General features: G+C 42.5%; 1 protein-coding gene across 1 annotated transcript; it reads right to left on the reverse strand.

Moving 5' to 3' along the window:
- Positions 1 to 891: 891 nt before the first annotated feature.
- LOC129456785 (NACHT, LRR and PYD domains-containing protein 14-like) lies at positions 892 to 11,028 on the reverse strand. The gene is made up of 12 exons (XM_055226608.1): positions 10,902 to 11,028; positions 9,981 to 10,168; positions 8,644 to 8,774; positions 7,909 to 8,007; positions 7,776 to 7,845; positions 7,471 to 7,675; positions 5,589 to 7,383; positions 5,345 to 5,518; positions 4,377 to 4,550; positions 4,052 to 4,225; positions 3,210 to 3,253; positions 892 to 1,947 (listed from the first exon to the last, which is right to left on the reverse strand). Exons 3-12 carry the CDS (start codon positions 8,757 to 8,759, stop codon positions 1,412 to 1,414), a joined length of 3,387 nt encoding a protein of 1,128 aa, XP_055082583.1. The 5' UTR covers positions 8,760 to 8,774; positions 9,981 to 10,168; positions 10,902 to 11,028; the 3' UTR covers positions 892 to 1,411.
- Positions 11,029 to 11,234: the final 206 nt, after the last annotated feature.

Genomic DNA, 11,234 nt, shown 5'->3' on the forward strand with positions numbered 1-11,234 from the left:
TAGAAATGTCATTGTGCCCCGTTTTCAGGAGCTGAGTGTCCTTTCAGGTGTTGGTGGTAATTCTTTTCATTTGCAGTGCACTATTAATTTACGTGTGGTGTTTCTCGTTGTTTTAATTAAATACCATCCTCAGTTGCTCTCTTGCCTTTTTCCCAGAAAGGCCCCAGCTCCAGGACTTGTCCATTTGGGCGTGTGTGTGTGTGTGTGTGTGTGTGTGCGTGGTGGGTTTTAACAAAGTTATATTTGTTTTTTAGATAAACTAGTTTAATGAAGTATTGCATTTTTACTATTTGTGACTCCAATAAACATTGTGAATTGGAATAGTCTCTTGGCCTCCTTAAGTAAAACTTACTTTTATATTCTCCAGGTGAAATTCCTGGGGTGGCGCTGTTGGAGATTTATTATTTAAAGTGAAGATCGAATCAAGGTTTTACTCCACCGCTCCCGCCACATTTGGTTTTCAATATTTTTTTGTGACTGTGCTCATTTCCCATCTCTGTGAACCCCTTGGATAGTCCTTTAGAATGTTCTAAAACCTGCTGTTCTGTTAATTCTGAAGTCATGTTAGAACTGAGTTAAATGTCAGAATGGCGTCACGAACAGGATCCTACTCCATTCATCCTGTTGGTGGTGCCATTGTGTGAAGGAGCTGCTGCAGTTGTTCAGATGTGATGACGTCTGACACAGAGGCTCTGGGGTTTATTCAGCCTCTGGATCTGCACACACATGTTAGCATTGTTAGCATTATAGCATGTTATTTTCTATTTGATGCCACAATCAAACTGAACCAAATCCTTCCCCATGTTTTTGGTATGCCATGAAAGTAATTTAATGTTTATATCACATTCACAAACCTTAGAAAAAATGATGAGCACAGGATTTATGTTTGAACTTTTGTCTTTTATTTGTAGCTGAAAACACAATAAGACTCATATTTCCATGGTTTTCTATGAGTTCATGGTTTAGTTTGTTTGGTGTGGCTCCGGTCGGCTTCTCCAAGTTGAAGAAAGGTTGATAAAAGACCACATGTACTAATTACTACGGTCTACACCACTGTGTCTCCTCCTCCTTCTTATTGGACAAAAACACTGCCTCAGAACATAAAAATACAACATACTTTCTTATGGGAGTATTGAACCCAATCAAACAAACAAGGACCAAAGTAGCACATATACAGACTGTACACTTACTGCATGTGGTGCCTGTTTATGAGTTTGTAAAGTTCATATTGAACACAGTGATTTGTTCAGTACAGACACTAGTGTGAGGCTGATGTCTGCAGTTTGTCTTTGAGAGGAAATAACACATTAGAAAAGAAATCTCTGCTCAAATCAAGTCAAAATAAAACATTTACAAAGTGATTTTTCTACAGATTTGACTGTTGTATTTTACACAGAGGAGGGTGAGTGTGTCAGAGCACACACACACACACTGAGGAGTCATAGGAAGAGAGCCCAAACCCAGGGAGCAGAGTGTGAGTGAATGTGGTGTTGAAGGTGTGGAGGTGGGTCAGTTGGTCAGAGGAGACTGTGTAGAAGGACAGAGAGCCAGCAGGACAGTCCACAAACACTGCAACTCTCCCAGAAGAGGAGGACCAGGGCTGAGGGAGGGAGGCACGTTCATTATTATGACAAACAAAGAAACCACTTTCAGAACAGACCAGACTCCATGACTGATCATTGTATCCAAATGCACTGTCATAACTGTCACCTTTCCTTCTGATTCCTCTGTAAGACACTGATATAAAAACATCTCCACTCCACTGAACCTCCCAGTAACAGCGACCAGTCAGACCAGTGGAACACAGAATCTGATACCAGAGCTCAAATCTGTCCTGATGATCTGGATACGGCTGCTCCTCTGTCTCATGTGTCACCTTCTTGTTGTTGTCAGACAGTTTGAGTTTTCTGTGAGCTGTGTTTGGATCCAGAGTGAGATCACAGAAATCTGATGGAGAGAAGACACAACACAGCAGCAGTTAGTCCCATGTGGAGACACACATTTAATTATAGTTTAATATGGGTCAATCTATTCATGAAAGATGGATTTAAAGTCAATTATTTATGATGAATGTATTTTTATTCTGATGATTTTATTTGTGAATCATGTCAGTCTTATATTTGGCTCATGTTTCTTTTGCATCAGCTCTATATTTCCTTTAGTTTCAGAGCCTCACATCTATTTCAGATTATTTTCAGTGTAAAACTTGAGTTTGTTGCTGCAGTGACAAAGTGCAGCTCCAGTCTCTGACGTCACTCCACACATTCTACACTCCTCTGTGCTCCTCCTGTGCTCCTCCTGTGCTCCTCCTGTGCTCCTCCTACACTCCTCTGTGCTCCTCCTGTGCTCCTCCTACACTCCTCTGTGCTCCTCCTGTGCTCCTCCTACACTCCTCTGTGCTCCATGACACAGACTTTCTCCTTTAAAATGTCTCTATATGAATCCACAGTCACTTGTGCTTGTTTGTAGACCTGTGTCCAACAGCTGTGCCTGTGTCAGTGTGGCTCCAGGGCTCCTCATTTGCTCCTCCTGTGCTCCTCCTTTGCTCCTCCTGTGCTCCTCCTTTGCTCCTCCTACACTCATCTGTGCTCCTCCTGTGCTCCTTTGCTCCAGCAGCACTAGTTCTGATGGGGCTTGGTGCTCCTCCTTTGCTCCTCCTTTGCTCCAGCAGCAGTAGTTCTGATGGGGCTTGGTGCACACAGGGGCTGAGACATGTGGCTCTGTGTTTCAGGAGCTTGTTCACAGCTTCTGTCCTTTTGCCAGTGTTTGTGTGTCTGTTGTTGTTCTAGTGATGAGGAGGAGGCAGCAGAGGCACAGCTCAGAGGAGAACAGGGGATTGGTTTAAATCCACTGTCTCCAGAAGAAGAATGAAGATCACTGTTGTGTTTGAGCTGAAACATGAGTGCAGTTACACAGCTCCAGACTGGACTCTTCAGGATCTGCTTTAAGAAGAACTCTGGATTCACACAGTCTGAGGCCACACCCACAGAGGAGAGAGAGTCGAGGGGGAGGGGCCAGTGAGTCTCAGTCTGACTGACAGATGAGACATGCTCCAGGTGTTTGGTTATTTCCCATGATGCTTTTGTTGAAACTCATAAAACAACAGTAATTTAAATCATAATAACCATGAGCCGTATTGAAGTGTTGTTTGTGTGAGACAAATAAAATTATTAAACTAATCAGTGTTAAATGGAGTAAGTCAGACTTACATCTCCAGATCGGATTCATCCATCGTTCTCCAGCAGGTCTCAGTCTAAAGGAAACACCACATCAGAGAGTGTCAGAAGAGTTTGTGTGAGAATAAAGACGACATATTGTACTTTTGTCTAGTGTAAAGTGATAATCTCTTTCACCAGTGGATCATTATAATGATAAAACAAAAGAAAATGGATGGAAGAAGATGGGATATTAATCTAAAATGATTTAATAAAAGAAACAAATCCACTGACTTCTGGGTTGTAAAATTTTGGAGACCAATGAGGTTTTAAGAACTGATTCACACATGTCCCTTTATTATACGTCACCAGAAACATCATCACAACAAAGGAGCCTCACCTCTGGATAGATTTAAATGTAGTTCACACTAATGAGCAGCAGGGTTTTGTTTTTGTTTTTTTCATTTGTGATAAATAAATCCAGAGCAGTGAGAGTCGCCGTGGTGTGAAAAAAGGAGGCAGATCGGAGCCATGACGTCTTGAATACAGGAGAATAAAGATCATTCAAACATTCATGAATCACTCTAAATACAACTCTGAGTGTGTGGATTAAAACAATTACAACATAGTTAAAAGTGATTTTTGCAGAATAGGTCTCCTTTGTTGTTATGTAGAATCTGACAGTGGTTCTCAAACTGTGGTACGTGGGCCTCCTCTGGTGGTTCTGAAATCTGTTTTAATTGGATAAAAAGCACTTCTGATTTTCAGTTTATTCATGATTCAGTTCAGATTAATCGCAGTGTTGAGTATGAACTCAGTTTGAAGTTTCTTCTTACATTGAATGAATTTTTTTTATTTTATTGTTTTTTGTGAGTATTTATAATAGTGGTCCAAACCTGAGAGTGTCCAGTGCGCAGTGAGGGTCCTCCTGTAGAGCAGACAGGAGCTTTATTCCTGTGTCTCCTGGGTGGTTGTAGGTGAGGTCCAGTTCTGTCAGATGGGAGGAGTTGGACCTCAGAGCTGAGGCCAGAGAAGCACAGCCTTCCTCTGAGACCAGACAACCTGACAGTCTGAAGACACAAATTATTGTACAGTCAATTCATTGGTAACAATCAAACCAAAAGAGACAAAAAATGTCCCATATATTTATTTTACTTTTATGAAATGTTCTTTTCCAAAGTAGGTTATGTAATAATATTGCATAATATTAACCCCTCTGACCTGAGCTGTTCCAGTTTACAGTGAGGACTCTTCAGACCAACAGACAACATCTTCAGCCCTGAGTCCTTCAAGTCGTTGAGACTGAGATCCAGGACTGTCAGACTAGAGGACTGTGAGCTGAGGACTGAGGACAGAGGCCCACAGCTGTGAGGGGACAGCCCACAGTGGGACAGACTGAGGAGACAGAGGGACATTAGAGACTAGAACCACCACACAAGAGTTTAAGCCTCAGCCTATGTGGGCCGGTGCTGGGCTTGTTTGACTCCAGACGTGAGAGATGTGAGAGGGGTGTGTGGCTGAAGGGAGCTCCGCCCTCTCACATCTCTCCATCTGACACAGAGCGACTCTGCTGTGGCTCTGTGAGGAGCGGTCAGCGGCTACACGTGCGGTGAGTCGTTTGTTTCTACTTTGTTTCATTGTTCATTCCTTTGGCCCTTTCAAAATAAAACCTCCAGAATGAGCCTTATTATGAAAAGGTTTTAAAATGCACCAACTCTGCACAAAACCCAAAAACCTGACCTGCCCAGAGCATCAAAGAGTTCAGCTGATTTTTAGGCGTAACTCACAGCATTGAATTCAACATTTAACTTGAAATAAATTACTTAGTATAAACATGTAAAAGAACAATACAGGCCTTTTGAATTTCAGTTTTAAATATAGATGATAATGCTCCGACTTATTTTAATAAGACCCTTAAAAAAATGTAACTAAAAAACAGTAGAATAAAGTAATTTAAGTGATTTTTACAAAATAATTTTTGAGGGAAGAAACCCCTCAGTTCCCAGGTCCCTCTACACATTTACGTTATTTGTGTAGGCCACGCTGAAAAAAAAAAAGAGGGCTGGTGGTACAACTCTCTGAACTTGCATTCAACCCAAATAAAAAGTCTTGATGTTACTTTTATCAAATGTTGTTTTCCTACTACCAACAGGTTATGTAATAAAAGTGAGTAATTTTAACCCTCTGACCTGAGCTGTTCCAGTTTACAGTGAGGACTCTTCAGACCAACAGACAACATCTTCAGCCCTGAGTCCTTCAAGTTGTTGTGACTGAGATCCAGGACTGTCAGACTAGAGGACTGGGAGCTGAGGACTGAGGACAGAGCTTCACAGCTTCTCTCTGACAGGTTACAGCTGCTCAGTCTGGAGAGATAAAACATTGTTTATGTAGAAGTTGAATCAAACCATCCTCTGTTAAACAAATGTTACTCACAGAGCTTTGTTGGAGGCCTTGACCACTGGCAGCAGCCTCAGGAGAGCCTCCTCTGAAGCACAGTATTTCTTCAGCTCAAACTGGTCCAGATCTGCTTCTGATGACAGTAAGATGAAGGCCAGAGCTGACCACTGAGCAGGAGACAGTCCACCTTCAGACAGACGTCCTGAACTCAGGACCTGTTGGATCTGCTCCACCAGAGAACGATCATTCAGTTCATTCAGACAGTGGAGCAGGTTGATGTTCCTCTCTGCAGACACATCCTCACTCAGCTTCTTTTTGATGTACTCAGTTGTTTTCTGATTGGTCTGGATGCTACTTCCTGTCTGTGTCATCAGACCGTGTAGAAGACTCTGATTGGTCGACAGTGAAAGACCCAGGAGGAAGCGGAGGAGCAGGTCCAGGTGTCCATTTGGACTCTGCAAGGCCTGGTCCACAGCTGTCTGATAAAATTTTACTGATTTACTGCTAAATTGACTAAAAATAAATGTCCACCATGATACTTGTTTCTCTGAGAGCAGGTTGATCGCAGTGTTGATGAAGGTCTGATGGACGTGAAGAGCAGCCAGAAACTCCTGCACACTCAGATGGATGAAGCAGTAGACCTTGTCCTGGTACAGGCCTGGCTCCTCTCTAAAGACCTGTGTGAACACTCCAGAGTACACTGAGGCCTCTGCAGTGTCCAGCCCACACTCCCTCAGGTCACACTCGTAGAAGATCAGGTTTCCTTTCTGCAGCTGCTCAAAGGCCAGTTTTCCCAGAGACTCCACCATCTTCCTGGTCTTTGGAATCCAGTGTGGGTCTGTCTCAGATGCTCCTTCATACTTGATGTTCTTGACTTTGGCCTGAACCACCAGGAAGTGGATGTACATCTGAGTCAGGGTCTTGGGCAGCTCTCCTCTCTCTCTGCTTTTCAACACATGCTCCAGGACTGTGGCAGCGATCCAGCAGAAGATTGGCATGTAGCACATGATGTGGAGGCTTCTGGACATCTTGATGTGGGAGATGATTGTGTCGGCCTCATCTCTGAACCTCTTCTTAAAGTACTGCTCCTTCTGTGAGTCGGTGAACCCTCTGACCTCTGTTACCATGGAGACGCACTCAGCAGGGATCTGATTGGCCGCCGCGGGTTTTGTGGTTATCCAGAGGCGAGCGGAGGGAACCAGGCTCCCCCTGATGAGGTTTACCAGCAGCACGTGCAGTGAGGTGGACTCCGTGGGGTCGGTCAGGGCCTTGGTTTTGGTGAAGTCCAGAGGAAGTCTGCACTCGTCCAGACCGTCAAAGATGAAGAGCACCTGGAGGTCTTCAAAGCTGCAGATTTCTGTTTGTGTTTGACTAAAGAAGTGATGAACAAGTGTCGCCAAGCTGAAGCTTCTCTCCTTCAGCACATTGAGTGCTCTGAAAGTGAACGGGAACAGCAGCTGTATGTCCTGGTTGGCTTTGCCTTCAGCCCAGTCCAGACTGAACTTCTGAGTGAGCACTGTTTTCCCGATGCCAGCCACTCCCTTTGTCAGCACTGTTCTGATTGGTCCATGTGTGTGAGCTGGGCCTTTAAACATGTCTTCACATGTGATGAGTGTCTCTGCTGGGTCTGGTTTCCTGGAGGCTGTTTCCATGTGTCTGACCTCATGTTCCTGGTTGACCTCTGAAGACCCTCCCTCTGTGATGTAGAGCTCTGTGTAGATCTGATTCAGAAGGGTGGGGTTTCCTGCTTTAGGGATGCCCTCAAACACACACTCAAACTTCTGCTGCAGGTTAGACTTCAGTTTACGTTGATAATCTCCGTAATAACTCCCTGAATGAAGACAACAGATACAGGCCTGAGTCTCAGAGAATATAAAACGACTGTGAGCACCTTGTTAAATGTGTTAAATGGTCCTACTGCTCCACAGACGCTCAGCCAGCTCCTTCTGTTTCATCCTCCTCAGGAAGTTCAGTGTGATCTTCAGAACAGCCTCACTGCTGCTCCTCTGCTCTTCATCCTCATCCTCCACAGGCTCTAAGCATTCTGGGTAATCTGTACTCAGAACCTTGTGGAGCTTCTTCAGCTCCTTCTGGACAAAAGTGAAGATGTCCTCCTCCAGAAGCTGAACAGACACATTATAAACAACACAAATGCAGTCAGTGTCAGATCTGTGTGGAACAAGTTCTCATTCATCTGAACATTTACAAACTTTAGTGACAGACCTTAAATATGGAGTCCAGCTGTGTCTGATGGTGCTGACCACTGGAGACCTCTGGAACCTGCTGCTCCACTCTGTGAGAGAGACTCATCAAACACTTATGTTCATTTCAACTGTTTTATTCAGTGGAAACTCACGGCTCTGTGGCAAATTCAATAGGACGTCCCATAGACCAGTCACTCCTGAGGGACTCACAGATGGGACCAGGTTCAGATGGAGGATGTTTCTGGTGGATCCTGAGACACAGAAGAAAACACACTTCAGTCACAGTAAAACACATGGGACTGTTATGACTCAGGTCTGATACTTGTACAAAGTGTTCATGAGGCCCTCACCACAGACGCTGCAGTGCCACAGTTTGAACAAAGAAACACCACATTTTACAAAGTATTTTCTCTTTCATTATTTCTCTAAATTAATTCTATTGTTAACATGTTTTTATTTTAAACCTCAAAGTTGTTCATGTCCAGACTCTGGTCCAGGTCGAGGCCTGACAGTGACACTGAATGTAATGGATGTTTGTTAAACGTTTTCACTCTTAAAATCCTTCAGTGTCTGTGTTTAAATGCACACTTAAAATCTGATCATAATCTGATTTCTGCAGTTGTCAGATTACTCAAATGTGACTGAAAACAGTAAAATCTGATGTGACTTAATTTAGATTTTTACACCTCATGTGTTAAAGAAGAAAATAGATCAAAAAGGTCAAACAAACGCAGCAACGACAAAGATCAGTGAAGACTAAAATCAGTTGAGTTTGACCCTAATCCTACAATGACCCGACACATGTAAACCTGGTGTTTGTGGTCAGATTTCTTCTGTGCATGTAAACACACTCCAACAGGCAGATCTAATCTTTGGCTCAGACTCACTGTGGACCATGCTCCTTTTTAAAATCAATCAGTCGTCCAATAGAGTGTTCACTCTCCAGCGCCGCCCTGCTGGTGGTGGGAGGGGCTGCGTCCTCTCTGGTCTCTCTCTGATCCATGCTCAGTCCAGAGTCCTACAGAATGACATCACACTGTTTAGCCCCGCCCACTGCTCACATGGTTCATCTCATGTAGTTTTGTCAAGTGTCTCCATAAAGAAACTTTCACATCAAAATGTAAAGAAGGAGACGCCAAAAGAGCTAAACATTTATGAAATACAACTGTACAATGAAATGTTCACATTGAGAAGAAACAAAAACACAAAATGACCTTCCATCAAACAAACAGTAATCAGAACTCAGACTTTTACTTATATCTGATTTATAAAGACATGGGCCACAAAGAAAACACTCCACATATTAGATAATGAATAATTAACACCATCTGAAGAAAAATTAGATAAGAAGTTATTAACAAGTTCTATTAAAAACATGGGGAAAACACAGTCTGATCTGAAGGAAAAATAAATAATAATTATTATAAAAACAGTTCAAAAAAAGTGTTTAAAAAAATAAATAAATAAATATCCAACATTGTGAGTTTAGAGCAGAAAAGTCAGTCCCTGGTGCATTGATGCAGAGTTCAAAGGTCAAAGCCTTGTGGGTAACTGTGGCTCTGAGCTCTGTGCTGTGAACTCACAAGGTTTAGATCAGTCACATATTAATGCCACTTTATTCATTCTATGTTTACACCTAAAATACTGTGGCTCTGCTGCTTTTGTTCTGTATTTTTATAACGACATTTAGTTAAATGTTCCGTTAAAAACTGTATAATTTCCACTGTGTTTGTTTCTGTTGAAGGAGTTTCACCTGTTTCATCTGATCCACAGAAGAAACAAAACTAAGAACATAAAGACTCATGATTCTGAGAGTCCAGTTAATGGGAAACATACAGTAAGTTTAGATAAAGCTGAAACTGGCCCTCTCAAACTGTGAGACATAACGACACAACAAGACTGTAACCAGGAAATAAACCAGGAAATAAACCAGGAAATACACCAGGAAATAAACCAGGAAATAAACCAAGAAATAAACCAGAAAATAAACCAGGAAATAAACCAGGAAATAAACCAGGGAATAAACCAGGAAATACACCAGGAAATAAACCAGGAAATAAACCAGGAAATAAACCACGACCAACTCAGGTTTAAACTAAATTTGTACCAAACCCAAAGTCCAAAGTCTACTAAACCTAAGGTCTAAAGTCAGGACAAAACCAGGACTAAACCAGAACTAAACCAGGACTAAACCCAGTATTAAATAGAATCAAACTGGTGAAACCTGAGTGGATCCAAAGAGTCCAAAGTGTCTCAGAGAAAAGTGCGTAGCTGAAGGAAGTGGCTTTTTTGTTTCTTCTTCCTGGAGTGAGTCAGAGCTGCTCCTCTATTGGCTGCAGTCCAGGTGGGCGGGGCTTCACTCACATGACTGACAGGAGGCTGAGCTCTGTGTCTGTGTGGGCCTCATTTAGTCTGACACAAAACAAACCAATAACAGGCTCATATCCCAAACACTCAAGTCTTTCTGACACTTCTCTGTATAAACTAGAAAACCAAAAGATGATTTGGTGAATAAATGTAAATGAGCTGGTCTGAGCCTGCAGCTCCCTCTGGCCCTGTCCCTCTACATTTGAGCTGCTCAAAGTGAACACTACATGTGTAAAACAGTGTCTTTGGCCTGTCTCATCTACACTCTATGGCTCAGCATAATACAACAGGTTACAGCAGCTACAACACGAGGTGGAAAGAGGACTGCAAATGTGTACTCAAGTAAAAGTACAGCTGCATGGCTAAAGATGGACTCAAGTACAAGCTTCAACCACTGTACTCAAGTAAAAGGAAAAAGTACACATTTAAAATAAGAGTACTACTTCATTTTTGACAGATAGTACAAGTACAGGTTTAAAAATCTACTCAAAAAAGTACAATTATGTAAAAAATATATCCTCAGACACAGAGACACAGCATAAAAACTGCACTGACTGAATTATCTCAGATTTAAATGAATCAAGTACAACTTCAAATAAAAGTTAAACTAATGTTAAAAGTTGAATGTATTTTAAATGTAAAACAGGTGAAAATATGACTCAATAACCCATTAGAAGTGAAGAGTCTGAGACCATAAAACTAGGATTACATAAAGAATGTGTTCAAAAAGCCACAAAGTGACTGTGACACAACACAAGTAAATATAAGTCATTATTACCTCAGACAAACAGTCCAACACCTCCTGAGTCTGTGTGAGCCTCCTCTGCTCCTCTGCTCCTCCTCTGCTGCTCTGCTCCTCCTCTGTTCCTCCTCTGCTCCTCCTCTGCTCCTCCTCTGCTCCTCTTCTCCTCTGTTTGATATAAAGTCTCTCCTGAGATCTCTGATAAACAGTAAAGATGTTGGACTGTGATCCTCCAGAGGCTGATGAAGGTTAATCATTCATATTTTGCGTTGAGCCTAATCCTCAGGTTAAGTTTAGGGGTCAGGGGTCACCAACCTTTTTTAACCTGAGACCTGAGAGTCGTACGAAGGGCCACCAGTTTGAGACGCT

Source organism: Periophthalmus magnuspinnatus, chromosome 14, assembly GCF_009829125.3.
Source record: "Periophthalmus magnuspinnatus isolate fPerMag1 chromosome 14, fPerMag1.2.pri, whole genome shotgun sequence".
In the NCBI taxonomy this organism is placed as follows: domain Eukaryota; kingdom Metazoa; phylum Chordata; class Actinopteri; order Gobiiformes; family Gobiidae; genus Periophthalmus; species Periophthalmus magnuspinnatus.

What these genes read in the sequence shown, in the direction of transcription:
- LOC129456785 (XM_055226608.1), bottom strand. Translation starts at nt 8,759, where the DNA reads ATGGATCAGAGAGAGACCAGAGAGGACGCAGCCCCTCCCACCACCAGC. An exon ending in ATTGAATTTGCCACAGAGCC is followed by an intron (nt 7,846 to 7,908) that starts GTGAGTTTCCAC and finishes TCTCTCTCACAG; the next exon opens with AGTGGAGCAGCAGGTTCCAG. An exon ending in TGTAAACTGGAACAGCTCAG is followed by an intron (nt 4,226 to 4,376) that starts GTCAGAGGGGTT and finishes TTGTGTCTTCAG; the next exon opens with ACTGTCAGGTTGTCTGGTCT.